The sequence below is a fragment of the Elephas maximus genome, chromosome 7, assembly GCF_024166365.1.
Source record: "Elephas maximus indicus isolate mEleMax1 chromosome 7, mEleMax1 primary haplotype, whole genome shotgun sequence".
Classification (NCBI taxonomy): domain Eukaryota; kingdom Metazoa; phylum Chordata; class Mammalia; order Proboscidea; family Elephantidae; genus Elephas; species Elephas maximus.
This window is the reverse complement of record NC_064825.1, coordinates 90,213,636-90,236,970: the sequence shown is the minus strand read 5'-3', so window position 1 is coordinate 90,236,970 and position 23,335 is coordinate 90,213,636. Positions and strand designations below refer to the sequence as shown.

Below are 23,335 nucleotides of genomic sequence, written 5' to 3'. Positions count from 1 at the left end.
GAGAAGAACTTTAAAATTAATAGTACTTTTGGGTTAACATGGTAGGGTGAGTTCAGAAACTCTGTTGGCACTACACACACAGTATTAATGAATAAAGCATAAAAAAAGAAAATAAAAAAGAAAAAAAAAAAAAAAAAAAGGTCAAATAAATACTTCTGTACAACAGAAACAATATGGGAACCTAAAAATGTTGGGCAGGACCTGAAGCTACAGACTTGCTGGTCTCTGGGTCTAGAAGCAGGTTGGGGGGAGGGAGTTCATCTGGAGTAAAGGGGACTAGAAGTGGCCTGCTGGAGACAGGGCACTCAAATCAGATTCACTACTTAAAGTTAGGGCTGGGTCAGGGTATCTCTATCTTTTATTAAGAAGATAATAAAATGGGCAATCAAAACCTGTTAAATAGGGCTGTGGCTTCAATTCGGAAACTGCAGGTCTAGGACATGGGAGACAAAAACACTACATCGATATCAGGAACAGAGCCAAGCCACCCTCTGGCTCCATGACTGGATCTGCCAATATCCCTAGCAAATCCCTAGATTGAGGAGTGGGAGAACGGGAGAGCAGGGTATGGGGTAAGAGGGAAGACAATGAAACATCAAAAACCTTCCATTCAAAAACCTTTTGTAAAACAAAATTCCAAAACGAAGAAATCTAATGCTGAGAAAGCAAGCCACAAAATAAAAAATTGGAACAGAAATGTATTCCAGATGTAATTCATTTAATGCAATCTGCCAAAGATTTTAAAGTAAGAATCTTGAGGACACTCAAAGAAATAAAAGAAAGAAAAAGGCCCATTATGAGAACAAGGAATTAAAGAAAAAAAAAAAAAAAAACAATGTACAGAAATGTAACAAAAATAAGACCAGGTGGAAAAGAAAAGAAAAAAAAAATAGAAATCTTGGAAATAAACAATACAGTCACTGAAACAGAAATAATCAGTGAGGTGTATTCTAGACTGAACATAGTGTAAGAGTAAATTAGTAAAGTAAAAGCACTTAGGAACCCCCTAGAATATAACATAGGCAAAAAAAAAAAAAGATGAAAAATAAGAAAGAGCAGCTAAGAGACACAGATTGAAGCTGCAAAGTCTGGCCAGTGGAATACCAATGGAAGAGACTGAAATGAATGGTGGAGAAGCAATACACGAAGAAAAAATTACTAAGAATTTTCCACAACTGAAGATACACGTGTATGTGTATATATATGTGCGTGTATATATACATACATATGCACACATACATATATATATGGGGCCCCAGTGGTGCAGTGGTTAAGAGCTCAAGCTGCTCACTAAAAGGATGGAAGTTCAAATCCACCAGCTGTTCCTTGCAAGGGGACGCACGTGTGCACACACACACAACCCCCTCAAAATGAAAGAGTTCAGAACAAGTTCAGAATAGTGGGTACCCTTGGGAGTCTAGGTTAGGCCATAAGGGATCTTGTGGTTTGTTAGAAATGTTCTTGATATAATGGTAACATGAGTATATGGGTATGTAAAAATTCACTGAGTTATACACCTCAATAAAAAATAAATTGAAAGAGTATTAAACTGTAAAAATAGGAATCCACATCACACACACTATAGAGTAACTGCAGAAAATCAACAATAAAAACATAATCTTAAAAGCCATCAGAAAAAAAAAACAGATAACCTCAGTGAAATGACAGACTGAGAGCATACTTCACAGTAGCTGCAATAGAGGTCAGAAGACAATGACGCAGTATCTTCAAAGAGCTGAGGAAAAACAGCTCTCTAGAATTTTATTTGCAGCCAAACCATCATTCAAGAATGAGGGAAAAGCATTTTATAGACATATAAAGACCAAGGAAATTTACCATCTATTGACGATCACTAAATAAGCTATTGTAAGATACAGTTCCTCAAGACAAAAAGTGGACACAGAGGAAACACAGCAGAAACAAGAAAAAAAACCAGTAACCAAGAAACCGATAAAATGTTAATGGCTGACCATCAAAAAGGTAATTTTTGAGAGTTTAAAAAAGTATAAAACTGAAACTATAAAAAACAAATCAATAAGGGAACATTCAGGTGGTGCTAAAGCATGCTAAGAGTTTTGGTACAGTTAGGAGGAAAAAACTGAAGAAGTCAAAACTGTATTAATAAAATTTAGTTAAACACATATCCTAAAAATTCAAAGGTATACACAAAAGAAACAATTTACAGCATTCAAAAGAGCAGAGGAAAAACAGAAAATAAGAAAAAGCATCCAACTGAAAGCAAGTACATGAAAAGAAAAAAGCAAAGGAAAAAAAATAAAAACCACAAACACAAAGAAGTAGAAATATGTGAGTAAACGCAATAAATATAAATGGACTGAAATCACCTATTAAAAGCTGAGATTATCAAAATGAATACGAAAAAGCAAAATCTAGGTAAATGCTGCTTAAAAGAGACAGGTCTAAAACAAAAACAGAAAAATTTCAAAGTAAGAGGCTAGGAAAATACATAACATAAAAACATACATCCCTTTCACATACACCAAAAATAGCCAGGATAGCAATATTCATAAGAGCGTTCAATAGGAAGGCATGAAGAAAAATCTAGAAAACTAAGTTAACAAATATGCTTTGATGGTTCACTGTGCAGAAATGACTTTGTTCTATATACCAAGATGTTCAAACAGATGGTTACATGATATCCTCAGTTAAAACAGTTCAGAACTGCAATATAAGCTATTTTAATGAAGTAAAAAACTTATCAGGAGATACTGAACACCTACCTAAAAGGTGACTGGTCTAACCGCAAAGAGATTTCCCTGTTCAATGAATATTTATTGAAAACTACACTGGAGCACTGGGGATACAGCAGTGAAAAAGCAATCAAACAAACAAAAATAGACAAGGTAAGCTTTCTGACCTCAAGAGGTTGCTTCATGTCTAAAAAAAAAAAAAAAATGTCTAGAGACCAGTAAATTAGAAATGACAATGTATACTAAAACCTGTAAGAGCCAGAACATATATAAGGCAGAAACCTGCCAGAGAAGGAAAACACAAATATTTTCCAGTAAATGAACGATAGAAAAGTGGTAAGACTGTACCCCGTGAAAGCTGGAAAACTTACAAGACCCAGAAAAATAAGGCAGTCCTGTCGAGTTCTGGCTTTCACAGGTTTCATGGTATAAAGGTTTAAGTCAGGGAACACTCAGGAGGGGCATCTAATTATTTGTAAAGTGAGAGAAGATTTCCTAGAAAAAAGGTACCTAAACTGAGCCTGAAAAGATGAAGAGGAGGAGACAATCAACTAAAGCCAGCACTGATCCAGGCAGAGGAAACAACATGCCCACAGTCCCGGAGGCAGGAGAGAACGTGAAACTTTGAAAGACCCGGCAGGTTATACAGGAGAGAAGTGATTGGGCTGGTGAGTAAAGCAGCAACCAGACCAATCATGATTGTATGGTATGTACTATAGAAAGCTACAGTTCCAGATTATATAATCTTATATACTTCTTTATATGACAGATATTTTAGTGGTTAAAGTAGATTATATTTCAAAAGGGAAAAAACAAAAAACACGTATGTTTCTGCTCTAACTATGGGAGAGACAATTGAAGCAGGCAACCTAGCAAGGAAGTATTTCTTAGGCTAGAAAGTAAACTCTGGCCATAGGAAAGTACAGTAAAATGATGTTTTCTCATTTGCGCTCTCCCATATTCAAATACGAACCACTCTTTAAAACCCAAGAACAAATTCTACTTCAGTCATATAGCTTTCTCTGAGTAATTCAACTTGATTTCGTTCCTATTCCTGAATTCCTAGAGTAGCTGCAATTAATTTGGAATGAATCACAAACCGCATTATAAAATTTTATGTTGCTGCTGTGCGTTACTTTATTGGGTTTTCCTCTATTTACTGGGCTGTGAGATTTTTCATGACAGGACACATCTTAAGCGCTTTATATCCCATCCTCAATTCCCAGAACTCCAGCGAATTCCTCACACACAATGAGTTTTAGATTAAAACATTTTAGAAAAAAATTAAAATAATTTTCCAAATCCTCATTTCCTCATAAGTATAGATCAAGCTATATATTTTTTTCTTTTATATTTCTTTTGGTTCTAACATTTGCTTTGCAGCATGCTTCTCATATTTAAGAGACGAGTAGCCTTTTTCCTTAAAAACAAAAACAACAACAAAAAACCTCTCTCTACATGTATTAATATAACACAGACACATATTTTAGTTACATGAGAATGCCAAGAACAAGGGAGAGACAGAGGAATAAAAACTTGGGGCGCGGGGAGGGTGGAGGGGTGCTTGAGGGAAGAAAATAGAAAAATTAAGAACGATCTGTCTATTGCTGTGTGGTTAACTTTACCAAGGAACTTAGCAAAGTTTAACACATAGTATTTATATATTAAAAACAAAAACCAAAAACCAAACCCATCACCATCAAGTCAATTCCAACTCAGAGACCCTATAGGATAGAGTAGAATTGCCCCATAGAGCTTCCAAGGAGCGCCTGGTAGATTCGAACTGCCGACATTTTGGTTAGCAGCTACAGTACCTAACCACTATGCCACGAGGGTTTCCAGTATTTATATAAGAGTACAAAAACAAACAAACAAAAAACATTGCTGTTGAATCAATTGTGACCCTACAGGACAGAGCAGAACTGCCCCTACAGGGTTTCCAAGGAGCAGCTGGTGTATTCAAACTGCCAACCTTTTTGGTTAGTAGCTATAGCTCACCGTAGTTCTTAACCAATGCACCACCAGGGCTCCTATAAAGGTACATTACTCCTAATTTATCACAAAACCAAGGTTCTATCTATCAATACTCCAACACAATGTAAATGCCAAGAGAAAACTTTGAGACTGAAAAATGAGCCATGAAGATTCCAAATATACTAAATATAAGCCTTGATCAACATATTTAGCACTATAATTTAAAACAATTTAGTACTATAATTTAGAAATGTTAGAGGGCAGAGTAGTCACAAAGAACCTCTTCCAAATCAGACATGGGTTTGATTTTAAGTTGTGATACTTAACTAGCAAATCTGATCGAGTTACTTAATCTGTCTCCCAGGAAGGTTCTGAACATGTAGCCATATAATAAAGTGTCACAGACTGGAAATCTTAGGTTAACACTTCACAACACCTTTAGATAAAAACAAAGATAAAACATTAGGTATGTTACTAACAACCATTAAGAATCAAGATTAATGCAGCCAATGTCACAAAATAATTTGTGTATAAATTTTTGAACAAGAAACTAATTTGTGCTGTAAACTTTCACCAAAAACACAATTAAAAAAAAAATCAAGATTAATATTCTAGTTCCCTATTCCATATTCTGTCTTTTCAAACAGATCATTCATTCAACAAACATTAAGGCACTGAACTAAGCATTGGATATAAACACAACAGTAAGATATGGCTCTACCTGTGATGAGTTATAGTCTAGTGGAGAGGACTGAGCAGCTAGAATAGAGCATCATGGATGGTGTGAGGTGACAGATGGCTTCTTGGTTGCCACGTTGACAGCTGACTGGTTACAGAACGAGATGGCAGCCTCGAAGTGTTCCTGCACCATCTCTTCATGGTACTTGTCAGTGGCCGAGGAAGAGTGAGCCCGGAGCGAGAGTGTGGGCCCCAGGATGGGCCAGAGCAGTGGCCCGCCCAGGGGCCACTCCCCAGCACTGAAGCCAGCATCATTGTCCTGATCCTTTCTTTGGCAGGGCAGCTGCCAGGGCTGAGGGCTAGAGCATATAGAGGCTTCTCTTTCCCGTTTTAAATTTGAGGCATGAAGTATAGTCTTGTTTAAACACAATTAACGATGATGTTTATTTTATTAACTAAAGGATATCCTGTGGCTTTCACGGAACAATTTTGTTCTGATAAAAATTAAGAATGTTGTTATTATTAAGTGGCGGCAAGTCAATTCTGACTCACGTGACAGAGTAGAACTGCCCCACAGTTTTTTAGGTTGTAATCTTTACGGAAGCAGATTGTCAGGTCTTTTTCCTGCGAAGCCACTGGGTAAGTTCAAACCATCAATCTTTTGGTTAGCAGCCAAGCATCTAACTGTTGCACCACCAGGACTCCCTAAAATTTAAGAATAAAAGTCTTTATTTAAAAGATGTCTGGTGGGGGGTGGGGGGGGATAGTTTTTATCTGTAAGACCAAGTCAGTCAGATATACATGAACATATAAGAAAAAACTTCTCAATAGTACTATGTTGAACCACACTGGAAACAATGATTAGAGATGAAAATAGTTGTTTTTTAAACAAATACTAGCTGCCCCTATGTGAATACTACTGTGCAAGGCATGATGGTAAAAAATAACAATAAAATTAGAAAAGACAGACCTGCTTCCAAAATGTTGTAGTCCAATGGAAAAAGAATACAAACAGGCAATGCCAATATGGTGGGAATACAGAGGAGGGATCCTTAGCGTTTCGCAACGCTTTTCACTTCACCACACAAAAAGAAAAGGATGCTATACCAATGAATAGCCCAAGACCTGCAGTACCCTGGCTCCTTAGTCACTCAAGGTCTTGCCCTGAAGGTTGAGGACCAAATAGTAGTTTGAGAAAGAGAAGACTGTTGGGCAATGTTACCTCTCTTTTATAGTCTGACTTCTTACATTTTGCTGCATTGTCCAAATCAAGTACTCAACAACCACAGGCAGCTAGTGGCTACACTAGACGGCTCAGACAGAGCATGTCCATCATTCCAGAAAGTCCTATTGAACAGCACTGTAATCTGTAAGTCCATTCACAAATTCTAAAATTCTTGTATAATACAAATATTAACAATAAACGCAAAGACGTAAAATGATAGGATACTATTCTACAATAAAAGGTATGAACTGCCGATACATCGTACAACATGGATGAACTCAAAAAGCATGCTAAATGAAAGAAGTCAGTCACAAAAGACCACCTATTGTATGATTCTATTTATATAAAATGTCCAGAAAAAGTAAGTTTTTACAGACAGAAAGCAGATCAGAGTTGTTTATGGTTAGGATGGGGAGAAGGATTCACCATGATCAAGCACCAAGAATCTTTTAGGGGGAATGGAAGTGCTCTAAAACTGGATTGTGCTGATGGTTTCAGAATTCTATACAGTTACTAAAAAGCACTGAATTGTACAATTAAAATGGGTAAATTACATGGTTATGTAAATTACACCACCATAAAGTTGTTAAAATGGGAGCACACTGCAGGAAAACAATGAAGCTGTTTATGAAATGTACTTTTCAAAAATATTTTTTTCATTTTAGTACCATAAATGTGCACAAATTCCCAGAAATAATAGAAAAAAAAAGCCTTGTCCATGCAAAGTGTAGAGCCATATAACTCTCTAGTGGCACCTAGTGGCATAGATAAAACTCTTTCAAAACAGTTTTACTTCTGAATTTTATACAACAGCATTAGTTAGATATATCCGAAAACTTGCACAAAACTATTTGAAATATTAAAAATTCCCAGTCAAATGACAAAAGGAATGCTCACAAGAAATGACAGTATCTGAGGGATAATACCAACGGCAGCATCAACAAGGGTCACTGCTTAAGCACTTGACTATGTATGTTCCAGGCACTATGTGGCTAAGTACTGTACCTAATTGGCTCAGCCCCGTTTTGCTCCACAGTGCTTAAATATCTCAAGAAGGAAAACAATGTTTTTCATGCCCTCAAATACTCTCTCAAAGAAGTGGGTACAAGAATATATATTTTTTTCCTTTTGTTATTTTGTTCAGTAGATTTGACCTTTCACTTAATGAAAAGTAAACTATACCCACTTTAATTAAAGTAAAAATATCTAAAGCACACTTTTTTCCTCAAAATAGCAAATCTGTATTAAAGATGTGGAATTACAGCATAACTCATGTTATCGAGAGATTTTGAAATTGTCGGTGTTATTTAACACTTTCTAAATGTGTTCTGTTTATAATGCATATTTTTACTTAATCCTCAGATTGAAATGAAGTATTCTAACACTCATTATGAAACTCCTTTTCTAAGGTACATTAAATTAGTGAAGATAGAAATAATTTATAGGATATCTTATTGAATGCTTCCATGACTTAAAATAAAAAAAGAAAGAAAGAAAGAAAAAGAAACTGAGTTATCAATTTCTAAGGCCAGGATGTATATGACATTTTATCTACGTCAACTCCCTCCCAGATACTTGGTGGGAGAGTCGGAAGCCCAAAGGACAAACCGTGATTCCTAGGCCAAAGTTCTTTTCACTGTACCCCTATCGCCTTGGTTTTTTATCTGAATTAAAACACACACACCACTAGCAAAAGTAGATGTAAATTATAAAATCTCAGATTTCCAAAAAACCTATAAGATCTTCCAAAAAGGCTTGTTAGATCAAACTGCTGCCCACTGAAGGTTATAAGATTATTTAGTCTTTGCTTAAAAAAAATACACTGGATTCATAAATGAGTACGATCTTTTTCTTCATGAAAAACTTTCAATCCTCTTAATCTTTGAGGTCTACACTCATTGTTTTAAATAAAAGTGACCATATATTAATAAAGATATCAAGATAGATGCAAAAAAGACCTCATAGCTAATAGAAAAGGGTATATAAAAAGTATTGTCTGTCAAAATATAAATTTGGTCTTAATACAAAACAAGTGAACCAAGTTATCATAAATGTATCAAGCACCAGACATACAGTCAAATCCACATGTACAGTACACACATGTTAATGAAAAAAATCAAATTACACTCAAAAAGATCATAATTAAATCAAGTAAAAATGAGTTCCTATGTTAACAAAGGTGATGAGATTTAAAAAGCAAGAAGCTAGTGAATTACTGAGAACCAAGGATTGAGATTGTGCTCAATTATTTATAGCGTATTCGTAAACAAACTTTTCTCCTCAGTTGGCAGAACAGGGAACTTTAAGAGCAACCTGAGAGAAATATTTTGTGGGGGCTTAAAGTACATCTTGGCCTGCTCTATATGATAATAGCACGCTGTAATCGGCAATGAAAAAGGAAAAGAATGATGAGACGATATGTCTTCTGGTTTTTTATCATGCTGTCCACACTGTAACGAGTGTGAATAATTTACCAGATTGCCAGTGAGCAGAAAGTCTGAGAGATAAATGGGGCTCAAAGAATCCTCTTATCCACTTTCCTATCAGGTCTCAAAATATGAAGAAATTTAATCTTTTTATAATAATCCCTTAAAGGCTGTTGTGTCTGAATCATTATTTAATGACACCAACACCTGGTCATGCTGAATGTGGAAATAGCCAAAAGCTCTATAAGTCATCAGGGAAAAGAAGCCTTAAGATAGATTCCAACTGATTACATTATTTATAAAAGTGAAACGTTCTTAGGTACTGATAATTACTTTAAAAGATGACAGCAGCCATGCAGAAACACCCACCTGCTCAAAGTTCTTGCCGATGAAGCACTGGACTTTCATTTATACGACACGTCTTTGCTAAACTACAGAAAATTCTTTGCCATTTTTTTTTCTATGAATGCTACCTCTTTCTTATTCCCTCTTTCTCTTTCTGGAACTCCTCCTATTGAATTATGGATGACTCTCATTTTATCCTTCATGTCTTTTAACTTCTCCTTCATATTTTCCACTGTTTTTTCTCTCTGTACTGCATTCAAGCAATTTCTTCAGATTGATCTTCAGTTCACCAATTTTTTGTTCAGTCATATCTAATTGCACTTTAACCCATCCTTGAGTTGTTTTTCAATTTTAGAGACAATATTTTTCATTATAGTTCTACTTGTCATTTTTCAAATCTGCCTGGACTTCTGGACAGTCTGTTCTCTTATGTCAATTTGTTTTCTTACATATTTAATCTTTACAGATATACATTTTTATGTATCTGGTAACTGCAGTTAATTGAAGCTCCTGGAGGTCTAGTCCTGCTGCTTGTTATACTTGCTCACTCTGGTGCCTAGAAGATTATTTCGTGTGCATTATTTAATCTGAGGTTGTGAGCTCTTGGTAAGTGGAGCTTTATCTGAGACTCCTGTGTGGCTTGGATTAGAGGCTGTGTCATTCTACACCACTGGCTCCTGCCAGGTAACGCAGAGGGGATTATCAGTCCTGGACCAGACAATGCGAGCACTATAAATCTGGACCCCCAAGTCTCACGCGGATAGGTTCGTGAGAACAAATATTCAAGAGAGAGATCATTCTGTTTCCATATAAATCCCAAGTCAAACGAATAAGCTTGCTGGTTATCTCACAGCATTGAATTCCATTCCCTTGCAGACCACTCTCCAATTTCTCTCTCCAAGTCAGACTTCACTCCTGAGGACTTATACAGCCAATTACCTACTGCCCACCTTCCCCAGAATGTCTAATAAGCATCACAAACTGTATCACATCCAAACCTGAACCTAATTTCTGATATCCCTTCCTCCACTAGCTCCTACTCCCCCAAATCCACCCCCATGTCAGCAACTCTCAGAGAGCATAGGACTTCAACTCCCATTCACCACTCTCAATTCCCTTCTCTGTTGCCGACACTGGTGATTCCCCTTTCTTGTGTTAACCTTAATTTCACATTTAGAAGATTTGTTTTATAGTATTATATCCAGATAGGCATACTGACTTTGAAGTCTTACCCCATCTGCTTAGATGGTCACATTGACTTTGAAGTCTTACCCCATCTGCTTAGTCATATTGACTAGAAATATTCAGAGTTAGCTTTTCAAGTGTGAGTAGGCAAAGTGGGCTGTTTAAATTGTCTCTGCAATCACTTAAGTCCCCCACTCCCCAGAATATGTCTTTCAGTCTCAACTTGCTCCTTTGTCTTTTAACACTTGGTTCAATGTCTCTACAGCTGAAGCACCCTGACTTCTTTCTTGTTTGGCGGTCTAAACTCATTGTTTTAAATAAAAGTGACCATATATTAATAAAGATATCAAGACAGATGCAAAGAAGACCTCATAGCTAATAGAAAAGGCTTTTTGACTGAGGATCATTCCACAGCAGTGTAAAGGGATATTCTTCATTACTTTTTACAGTTGTGGATATAGATTCAACCAATCCTGATCAACATTTGGGTGGCATTCACCTTCTGCTATTATAAACAGCACTGTGATAAATAGCTTTGTGAGTGTGTCTGTCTTTATTTTTACAGTGTAACACTGAGACGGATCCCTAGAAGTAGAACTCCTGCGCCAAAGGGTAAATACAGATATTATCTACGCTTTGTTTAAAGGGCCACTGGTGATTCTTTTTCTGTGAATCAACTATTCATGTATTTTGCCCATTTTTCTATGAAGACAACTGACAGTCTTCTTACTCTCCATTTTTAGGGATTTTAAGCCTTTGTGATACAAATTGTAAATACCTTTTCCCAATTATATTGTTTTTTTTTTGGGTTTATAACTTTTCTAGATATCATCAAATTCTCTTCCCTAGGGTTTACACCAGTTTGCATTTCCTCCAGCAATGTATGAGAAAGCCTGTTTCTCACCACAACCCCATCAACAGAATAGCTTGTCAAACTTTAATTTCTGTCAAAGTGCTTAGTGAGAAATGCTATCTCAGTATAGTGTTAGTTTGTTGTTGCTAGCTGATGTGCAGTTGATTTTCGACTCATACTGACCCCATATGACAAAGCAGAACAGAACCCATAGGGTTTTCACGGCTGTAATTTTTATAGAAACAGACTGCCAAGTCTTTCTACAGAGGAGCCGCTGGGTAAGTTATCAGCCAAGCACTTAACTTTTGTGCCATCAGGGCTCCTGAGTGTTACTTTGCGTATTTCCTATTAGTAGTAGAAAGGTTAGTATCTTTTCATATGTTTAAAGGGCCACTGGCAATTCTTTTTTTTGTGAACCATCTGTTCATGTATCCTGCCCATTTTTCTATGGAGATGACTGATAGTCTTCTTACTCTCTATTTTTAGGGATTTTAACCCTTTGTTTGTGATATAAATTGTAAGTATCCTTTAACAATTTGTCACCTTTGTAAAATTTTATTTACCGTGTTTTCAGCCTTACCAAAGTTATTATTTTTATCATTAAACTTATTACTATTTCCCTTATCATACCTGAATTGTGAGTTACAGTTAGCGTGTTTACTTGCAGGTTCAGAAAAATTGTCCAGTGAATGCTTCATCTTCCTAGTACTTGGAAGATTTCCTTTTTTTACATTAAATGTCTGATTCGTTTGTAATTATTCTCAGCATAGTACAAAGAAAATCTAATATTGTCTTCCTTTATTAAATACTACATTTCCATGTGCAACTGGGCTTATTTCCTCATTTTTCTATTTAGTTCCATTAGCCTTTTTAAGCACCGATATCACAGTTTTAATTTTAGAGGCATAATTTTAATATGTTTTAAAATCTAGTAGGGCTACAACCCCTCTCCACTGCTTTTCTTTTTGAGGGTTTTTCTGGTTGTTCTTACTTACTTATTCTTTACAGTAAAATTTATAGTCATCTTGCCTAGTTTCAGGGGACTGTCAGACTTATGATGTTGAAATTAAATGCTAAGTACAAGGACTAAAACCTGTACCCAAGTCTGGAAATACTTACCATTCTCTGTTCATGAAAAGGTATAGGCTGAACCCACAAAGCATTTGCTACATTACCACAGGAAAATTTTATTTAAACAAACTGACATTAGCTGGCAGAGGAACACATTCATGTCGTATATTTTTTCTAATCAATTCTAATGTATTCAATCAGAAAAAAATAATCAAAATGATCAAATAACGAAGCAAACAAGGCATTAGTACCGTGCTTGGCTCACCTTCCTTTTTCAGCCATTTCACGATGTTCCCTTCCTCCATTGTAGGAGACAGTGATGGCATTAGTATCTGAATAGGATCAGCTGAAACGGAAAAAACAAAAAATTAGTCACAAAGCCACTACCTCAGGAGGCACCAATGAAAGTCAAAATCTTTCTATATGATTGAGAATGAAAATATTCCAAAGTCTAACAGACTCCCAACTAGTCAAACTAAGTGTCCAGTTAATAGTATGAAAATATAAAAATCTTTAAGTTTTTTTTTTTAAATAAAATTCGCCTTTGGAATACTTTCAACTCTTTTTTCATAGTTCTCCAGTACTCTAAATGTATTTTCAAGCCAGTTGCTTACGAGATTAAAGGAAAAAATGGGATGATTTATATTTCATCATCTTCCTCTTTTACCACTGTAAAAAAATATTTACACGTAAAATGATCAAGAGGTAAGAGGGCAACAAAACCAGGGCTTTGATGACCTACAATAGAATAATCAAAATTAGGCTTGTTATGGATTGAACTATGTTCCCCAAAAATATGTGTTGTAAATCCTAACCTCTATGCCTGTGTTATAATTCCATTTGGGAATGGGTTGTCTTTGTTATGTTAATGAGGCAGGATTAGTACAGGGTGTACTTTGAGTGAATCTCTTTTGAGATATAGAAGAGATTACACACGGGAGCTGAGCAGAAATGAAGTAAGACTCATGGAGATTCCAAGGAACTAAGAAGCAGAAGCTGAAGAGACAAGGACCTTCCTCCAGAGCCCACAGAAAGTGTTCTAGAGCTAGCACCCTGAATTCAGACTTTTAGCCTCCTAAACTGTGAGAAAATATCTGTTAAAGCCACCCACTTGTGCTATTTCTATTACGGCAGCACTAGAAAACTAATGCAAGATTTGAAGAAATCTACTGCATTTTTATTTTCCTCTAATATTATACTATTCAAGAGTTAAAAATTCTTCCTAGTAAGTGTGAAAAGAAAAGTTTGTCCTGTCAAGGATGGTCAGGCAAGAGAAGATAAGTGGTTACATTAATTCCAGACTATGTTCCATACCACATTCAACTAGATCCTAAAAGTAGATACAAACAAAAGTGACTTCTCAATTAAGTGTAACTACTTTTTTCCATGGATATCTAGATGTGTTTCCCAACAGTCAGTCACTATCCAGGACCATACTCAAAGAGCACACAGCTTTTAGATTACTGTTTAGAACAAAATTTATACTAATAAAGTAGTAAAGGAATGTTCAAGCTCTTGGCAGTAGTCATGGTAACAAATCACATCCCTTGAAGCATTCTATAGAATCTATCCTTTCCTCCTCAGATTTTAAACCCTCCAGACCCCAAAAAGCAAAAACACTGTAGCCTATCTAACATATTTCAAATGTGGAACAGGACAGAATGGGGCTTCTTTTTCCCTCCACTGATGTTTTAGAGTTAACAGCAAGGGGATTTAACACTAATGTTGAATGAGATTAAATATTTCCTTTCGGAAACTGAACTAATTTTACTGTAATTTCAAATAGAGAATTCCTATGGCTTCACAAGATAGGCACTTCTGAAATATTTAGAAGGAAGCTCTGTCCTCTCTCCAGTTTTTATTCACTCTTCTCTAAAGGACTAGGAAAAGGAACCAAGCATATATACCTGTCTCAGCCCTTTCCTCCTTTTAAGAAAACCCTATGGGGCAGTTCTACTCCGTCCTATAGGGTTGCTATGAGTAGGAATCAACTCACAGCAATGAGTTTACTTGTAGGGAACTTGGATTTCTTCTCAGCTCTTCTGTGTGCTAGGCATAAATGCGCCTGCCTTTCAAAGGCAGGTCTGCAGGCCCATCTCTCTGGCCCCACCATCAGGCCCCAATGGATGTGAGGCAGCAACTGAGGTGTGTCGGCTTTGCAGACACAAGCTCCTCCTCAACAAAAAGTCCAAGGTCTAATATGGGGTTGTATTGGGAAGCCCAACTACAGAAGGCCTTTTTCATTTTTTTACATGCCTTGATGAAGAAAACGAATAAAAATATTTACCTAAAAAAGTATAATCACCTAAGCCTCTGCATTTAATTTTTTCAAGCTTATAGTGATAAATGGGGCTTTAAAAAGAGGCAATAAAAAACAACTACCTTCTAATAGCACCATAATAAATGGTCAACCTCATCTTGTAAAGTATAGCTTAAAAAAAAAAAAGTCCCAACACATTGCTTCTATTAAAATATTTAAGCCTGCCATTATGAGGTAGGGTAATTCAGAATCACATATGAATTAAATTTATATATCAGAGTTCCACTTCCAAGAAACAAAATAAATGGACTTTAGTGATTCTACATCCAGATTCGAATTTATGACAAACACTAAGTCAACTCTCTGAGAGCAAAATCTCTCTTCGATATTTCTACACCCTGGTTCTAGCTGCCATAACAAAATTCTTATTTATGATTCTATCTCCTATTATAATCTCTCACCTAAGAGACCTTCAGTTTCCATTATTCCTGACACTAAGGGCTATATTGAGAAACCTTTACATTTATTATTATTTCCTAAACTATCACATCGAAAACCTCAAAAATTTTCATATTTTAAGAATAAAAAGAACATAATCATTCCTCATACAGCCACCCTTCATGGATGAATTGAAATTGCCTCTCCGAATAATGATCATAAAATATAAAAATTCCGTAATAGATCATTACCCTCACTCTGAAATGAGGGCAACAAAAAACAAAGAAAGGCATTTTGGAAATCTCCATTATTTGGTACTATCCCCTGATTGATTACACTGGTTTATTATGGAGAGTAAAATAGGAATGTATTCTCTGATTAATCTAACCAGTCTATCCTCAAACACTCATGCTAGAAAATCATTTCAAAACATAAGCATTAATTTATTAATAACAGTACGTATTTCACTTTTATATATCCTCTTTTGATTAGCACACCATATACTTCTTTTCCAAATGTATTTTTCCAATGGGAAAGTAACTATAAATCATAATATCAGCTTTGAGTGACAAGCTGCATATAAGTTATTACTATCTGTCCTTTATGACTGCTATCAACCCTATTGAGATAGTGTGGGCCTTTCTAGACTCCCCGGAATTTTAACCTACACCTAATATTATTTCATTTCACTAAAAATTAAATATAGCTTCCCACTTCATTCCGTATAGCAGTTCATTCTACCCTTCTCCTGTCAAAATGAGAAAGGTTTGCTATGTAAACCAATTATATTTCCTACTAACATTGACTGGGCATAACTATGGCAAAAATAAGGGAGATGTGGTTTCCCCTATTGGTCATGGTCATACAAGTCCTCAAAAAATGACTCAAAATTTAGTTAGAATTTAAACCTTTTAGGAGTCCTGGCAGTGCAATGGTTAAGAGCTGAGCTGCTAACTGTAAAGTCTGCGGTTAGAAGCCACCAGCAGGTCCCTGTGAGAAAAGATTCGGCAATCTGCTCCTGTAAAGATTACAGCCTAGGAAACTCCATGAAGCAATTCTACACCGTCTTACAGAGTTGCTACAGGGTTGCTATGGGTTGGAATCTACTAGGGCACAAAATAGTCATTTTAACTGTTCTGTTCCATTTTATAAAGCTAACGAGTTATATCTAACTAGCTGTAAAGTTTGCCGTTCTACAGCAGCTAAAACACATTTAAAAATTTTTAAGGAGGCCAAGAGGTATATTTCAGGTGGACTGTATTTAAATGTACTGTTTTTAAAAGTATAGTCTTACAAGTCATTCCAGTATCAGTTGCCATGGAGTCAATTCCGCCTCAGAGCAACCTCACACGTACATCGCCAGGTAAGAGCTGTGTTAACCTTTTTATCTCTCGACAGAATAACATAAAGAGTTAAAAATTTTTTTTTGCTTAGTGTATTGCTGCTTTACCTGCCATATTGGGCGTACAAACAATATGACAAACACTGAATTTTACAGCAGCTTCTCTAAGCAATTCCTGCATATTTTCAAATTTGCTCTTCCCACTTTTCTACAGCATAATTCTGCCTTCAACTCCAAATATGATACACGAACCTAATTTCTCGTTTCCTAAAGTATTTCTTCTATTAGGAACAAAACACCGCTAATTCAGCAAAATCAATTATACCAAAGCTTTAAACTGATGATCTATATACGAATTTTAAAAGGTCTCTGGGTTAAAAAAAAATTAATACAAGCAAACTCAAAATACAAATGCAGAACAAATTGCATCGCGGTTACTATAAAGCTAATCTAAGCTTCATTACTCTAACTGAAGTAATTAAGGATTTCAGCAGTTTACATATGGTACAGCTTGAGCTTCGGGCTCTAGTCCATTTATACAACCATAATCCAAGCACACAAAAATCATGAAATGAGGACAGACCAAATGAAAATGTAAATTAGCCGGCACTTTTTTAGTGGGTCCATCCCTAACGTTAATTTACTTCTTCTCTAATAGGGAGACATGTGGCTCGTTTAGTCATCTATTTCTCCAATGCAAGAACTCAAACAAAATTGAACCTTTAAAATTGCTGTTCAAATAAAACAATTCTGCCACCTACAGGCTGGATGAAATAAAGCAGAATGAGGCACGAGGAAAAAAAAAACAAAACCCAAACCCATTGCCATCGAGTGGATTCTGTCTCTTAGTGACCCTACAGGGCAGAGTAGAACTGCCCCATAGAGTTTCCAAGGAGTACCTGGTGGATTCGAACTGCTGACCTTTTGGTTAGGAGCCGTAGCTCTTAACCACTATGTTATCAGGGTTTCTAGAATTAGGCACAGGTAATTTAAAAATCGGAAACCCTGGTGGCATAGTGGTTTAGTGCTACGGCTGCTAACCAAAGCGTTGGCAGTTCAAATCCGCCAGGCGCTCCTTGGAAACTCTATGGGGTAGTTCTACTCTGTGCTATAGGGCTGCTATGAATCAGAATCGACTTGACGGCACTGGGGTGAGGGATTTAAAAATCAACACCAGGGCACAGAAGGATAATGCTGCAGCTTTGAATAAAGGCAGCTAATGCAAGTTTTACACGTGCATACGCAAAGCTCCTTTTTACCAGCCCTCCCTCCTATGGCACTCTACTTCTCTGCTGGGTTTGGAAATTTGTTGCAATGGCCACAAAGAACTCACAGACCATACTTATGATTATGACGTTTATTACAGAAGTAACAGGTTACAATTCAGAATGCAGTAATTCGATCAGGACTACTGCTTCTTGGCTATATCTGTAGGCGGGCCACTCTCTTGGCCCTGAGGACAGGCTCCTCTCAGCTCAGGCCTCTGCTCTGCTTAAGCAAAGGTTACAGCTCTTTTTTCAGCCCAGAGGCACCTCGCTGCACCAGTAAGCCTCCTGCCAGAACACACTCAGCTCTCTCACTCCATGGGCTAAGAAGCCCACTGCACCGTCTTGCACCTGTCTCTTGGTTCTGCTGCTGCCGTTCCTCTGCTGCTGGATTCTGCTGCACTTGCTACTACTTCTCGCCATCTTGCGCTGTCTCTGGTATTACAGCTCTGTCTCCTGGGTCTAGGTTTCTCAGCAAAGGGATCCTGGGTCCAAAGGATGTGCTTCATTTCCGTTCTTCTTTGTGGTAGTGAGGTTCCCCCTTCACCTCTGGGACTGGCTCCCTTTTTAAGTCTAGGGGAATGACAAAACTGACCAATACCCTGTAAGAGTTCCATACACCGTGTAGGGGTTCCATGCACCTTATTTGCATTAGCAAAATTGTCCAATTCCCTTCCTGGGCCACAAGAACCTTATTTGCATACTCCCACCCAATCATTTTGTCTGAGTCACACAACCACAGCTAGAAGGGCCATATTAAAGCAATTCACTGTACCGTACAACAGAAAGCCATGATGTGCTGCGGTGGTTAAGTACTCAGCTGCTAACCAAAAGGTCAGCGGTTCAAACCACCAACCACTCCACCAGAGAAAGATATGGCAGTCTGTTTCCGTAAAAATTTAAAGCCCTAAAAATCCTGTGGGGCAATTCTACTCTGTCCTACAGGGTTGCTATGAGTCAGGATCAACTTGATGGCAATAGGTTTGGATTGGTTTTTGGTAAAAGAAATAACCACAATAAAAACTGAACTTGTTAACAGTTGCACATATATAGCTAACATTCACAAGTCTGTAATTTTCAAAAGTCAAGTCACAAATCCTTTGAAGTGGTCACAACTATAAACCTTGCAGAAAAGCTAAAATAATGAGTCTTAAGATCATAAGTAAAAAATAAACATATCCATGAATGTGTTACCTATTCTCCTTTACTCACTTCGACCATCTGACCTGACGGACTGAAGGGCACCTAGGGACCAGATCCTTCTAAGTCTAGATCTTTCTAAAAGTCTAACGTTCATCTATTTATTGGTGGAGAGAGATGGAAGCCTGGAAGTGGCATCATTTGCATTTCTGATATAATCACTTCAGGGCACAAGACAGAATGGAATGGAGGAGGAGAAAGACTAAAGACAAAACCAGTTTGTTCACTTATTCAACAAATATTTATTCGGCACATACTGGGTACTATTTAGGCATTCTTTTAGAAGTTGGAGATATTGAAGCAAATAAAAACAGACAAAAACCCCTACTTTAAACCACAGCCTCCACCAGACTGAGTCCTGCACAACTAGATGGTGCCCGGCTACCACCACCAACTGCTCTAATGGAGATCACAACCGAGGGTCCCAGACAGAACTGGAGAAAAATTTAGAAAAAAATTCTAACTCACACACACACACACAAAAAGACCAAACTTACTGGTTTGACAGAAACTGGCGACACCCGAGTATGGCCCCCAGGTGCCCTTACAGCTCAGTAATAAAGTTACTCCTAAGGTTCACCCCTCAGTCAAAGATTGTTTGTTGTTGTTAGGTGCTGTCGAGTCGGTTCCGACTCACAGCAACCCTATGCACAACAGACCAAAACACTGCTTGTTCTGAGCCATCCTGACAATTGTTGTTATGTTCGAGCTCATTGTTGCAGCCACTGTGTCAATCCACCTCGTTGAGGGTCTTCTTCTTTTCCGCTGACCCTGTACTCTGCCAAGCATGATGTCCTTCTCCAGGGACTGATCCCTTCTGACAACATGTCCAAAGTATGTAAGACGCAGTCTCGCCATCCTTGCCTCTAAGGAGCATTCTGGCTGCGATTCTTCCAAGACAGATTTGTTCATTCTTTTGGCAGTCCATGGTATATTCAATATTCTTTGCCAACACCACAATTCAAAGACGTCAACTCTTCTTTGGTCTTCCTTATTCACTGTCCAGCTCTCACATGCATATGATGCAACTGAAAATACATGGCTTGGTTCAGGTGCACCTTAGTCTTCAAGGTGACATCTTTGCTCTTCAACACTTTAAAGAGGTCCTTTGCAGCAGATTTACCCAATGCAATGCGTCTTTTGATTGCTTGACTGCTGCTTCCACGGCTGTTGATTGTGGATCCAAGTAAAATGAAATCCTTGACAACTTCAATCTTTTCTCCGTTTATCATGATGTTACTCATTGGTCCAGTTGTGAGGATTTTTGTTTTCCTTATGTTGAGGTGCAATCCATACTGAAGGCTGTGGTCTTTGATCTTCACTAGTAAGTGCTTCAAGTTCTCTTCACTTTCAGCAAACAAGGTTGTGTCATCTGCATAACACAGGTTGTTAATGAGTCCTCCTCCAATCCTGATGCCCCATTCTTCTTTATATAGTCCAACTTCTCATATTATTTGCTCAGCATACAGATTGAATGGGTATAGCGAAAGAATACAACCCTGACGCACACCTTTCCTGACTTTAAACCAATCAGTATCCCCTTGTTCTGTCCAAACAACTGCCTCTTCATCTATGTAAAGGTTCCTCACGAGTACAATTAAGTGTTCTGGAATTCTCATTCTTCGTAATGTTATCCATAATTTGTTATGATCTACACAGTCCAATGCCTTTGCACAGTCTATAAAACGCAGGAAAACATCGTTCTGGTATTCTCTGCTTTCAGCCAGGATTCATCTGACATCAGCAATGATATCCCTGGTTCCACGTCCTCTTCTGAAACCAGCCTGCAGTTCCCTGTTGATAAACTGTTGCAGCCGTTTTTGAATGATCTTCAGCAAAATTTTGCTTGCGTCTGATATTAATGATATCGTTCTATAATTTCCACATTCAGTTGGATCACCTTTCTTGGGAATAGGCATAAATATGGATCTCTTCCAGTCAGCTGGCCAGGAAGCTGTCTTCCATATTTCTTGGCATAGACGAGTGAGCACCTCCAGCGCTGCATCTGTTTGTTGAAACATCTCAATTGATATTCCATCAATTCCTGGAGCCTTGCTTTCCGCCAACGCCTTCAGAGCAGCTTGGACTTCTTCCTTCATAATCACTGGTTCCTGATCATATGCCACCTCCTGAAATGGTTTAACATCGACTAATTCTTTTTGGTATAATGACTCTGGGTATTCCATCTTCTTTTGATGCTTCCTGTGTCGTTTAATATTTTCCCCATAGAATCCTTCAAAATTGCAATTCGATGCTTGAATTTTTTCTTCAGTTCTTTCAGCTTGAGAAACACCAAGCATGTCCTTCCCTTTTGGTTTTCCATCTCCAGCTCTTTGCACGTCATTGTAATGCTTTACTTTGTCTTCTCTAGAGGCCCTTTGAAATCTTCTGTTCAGTTCTGACTTCATCGATTCTTCCTTTTGCTTCATCTGCTCGACGTTCGAGAGCATGTTTTAGAGTCTCCTCTGACATCCATCTTGGTCTTTTCTTTCTTTCCTGTCTTTTCAATGACCTCTTGCTTTCTTCATGGATGATGTCCTTGATGTCACTTCACAACTCATCTGGTCTTCAGTCACTAGAGTGCGATGCGTCAAATCTATTCTTGAGATGGTCTCTAAATTCAGGTGGGATATACTCAAGGTCATATTTTGGCTCTCGTGGACTTGCTCTGATTTTCCTCAGTTTCAGCTTGAACTTGCATATGAGCAATTGATGGTCTGTTTCACAGTCGGCCCCTGGCCTTGTCCTGACTGATGATGTTGAGCTTTGCCATCATCTCTTTCCACAGATGTAATCAATTTGATTTCTGTGTATTCCATCTGGCGAGATCCATGTGTATAGTCGCCGTTTATGTTGGTGAAAGAAGGTATTTGCAATGAAGAAGCCGTTGGTCTTGCAAAATTCTGTCATTCGATCTCAGGCATTGTTTCTATCACCAAGGCCATATTTTCCAAGTACTGGTCCTTTTTGTTTCCAGCTTTTGCATTCCAATTGCCAGTAATTAGCAATGCGTCTTGACTGCACGTTCGATCAATTTCAGACTGCAGCAGCTGATAAAAATCTTCTATTTCTTCATCTGTGGCCCTAGTGGTTGGTGCGTAAATTTGAGTAATAGTCGTATTAACTGGTCTTCCTTGTAGGCGTACGGATATTATCCCATGACTGACAGCGCTGTACTTCTGGATACATCTTGAAATGTTCTTTCTGATGATGAATGCAACACCTTTCCTCTTCGAGTTGTCATTCCCAGCATAGTAGACTATATGATTGTCTGATTCAAAATGGCCAATACCAGTCCATTTCAGCTCACTAATGCTGAGGATATCTATGTTTATGTGTTCCATTTCATTTTTGATGATTTCCAATTTTCTTAGATTCATACTTTGTACTTTCCAGATTCCGATTATTAATGGATATTTGCAGCTGTTTCTTCTCATTTTGAGTCGTGCCACACCAGCAAATGACGGTCCCAAAAGCTTTACTCCATCCATGTCATTAAAGTCGACTCTTCTTTGAGGAAGCAGCACTTCCCCAGTCATCTTTTGAGTGCCTTCCAACCTGGGGGGGCTCATCTTCCAGCACTATATCAGATAATGTTCTGCTGCTATTCACAAGGTTTTCACCAGCTAATGCTTTTCAGAAGTAGACTGCTGGGTCATTCTTCCTAGTCTGTCTTAGTCTGGAAGCTTAGCCGAAACCTGTCCTCCATGGGTGACCCTGCTGGTATCTGAACACCAATGGCATAGCTTCCAGCATCACAGCAACACGCAAGCCCCTACAGTATGACAAACTGACAGACACGTGGGGGAGTCAAAGATTAGACAGGCCCTTAAAAAAAAAAACAGACTAGATGGGCACATCAGCCCAGGGGCAAGGATGAGAAGCAGGAAGGGACAGGAAACCTGGAACCAGGAAGCCAAGGCGGAGAAGGAGAGAGCGTTGACATGTCGTGGGGTTGGCAACCAATGTCACAAAAGAGTATGTGTATTAACTGTTTAATGAAGAATTAGCTTGCTCTGTAAAACTTCATCTAAAGTAGGATTAAAAAGAAAAAAACAAAACCCTTCTTTCATGGAGCTTCCGTTCTAAAGCAAATTAGCATAAGTCCATGAGAGCCAAAGTATGACCTTGAGAGTATATCCCACCAGAATTTAGAGACCATCTGTGGTGCAATTAATTACTTTTGTGTGTGGCCTTTCTAGCCATGGTCTTGTAACTCCCACCCTGGTGACTGGACAGGACTGTATAAAAGGGTAATTGTGGCCCATCAAGGGGATTGGTGAGTTTTGCCTTAAAAGAGAGCCAATTCCAGTGCAGAAGGAAGAGCCCACCACCACCAAGGAAGGAGAAATCAGCAGGAGA

General features: G+C 37.9%; 1 protein-coding gene across 2 annotated transcripts in view; it reads right to left on the bottom strand.

Moving 5' to 3' along the window:
• Positions 1-23,335, bottom strand: part of PDHX (pyruvate dehydrogenase complex component X) — an 81,011-nt gene that overhangs the window by 48,078 nt on the left and 9,598 nt on the right. For both annotated transcript variants that reach the window (XM_049889412.1, XM_049889411.1), the window contains exon 2: positions 12,734-12,814. In XM_049889412.1, coding sequence (XP_049745369.1) covers positions 12,734-12,794 — 61 coding nt within the window. In that variant the 5' untranslated portion in view covers positions 12,795-12,814. The remainder of the gene's footprint in view (positions 1-12,733; positions 12,815-23,335) is intronic.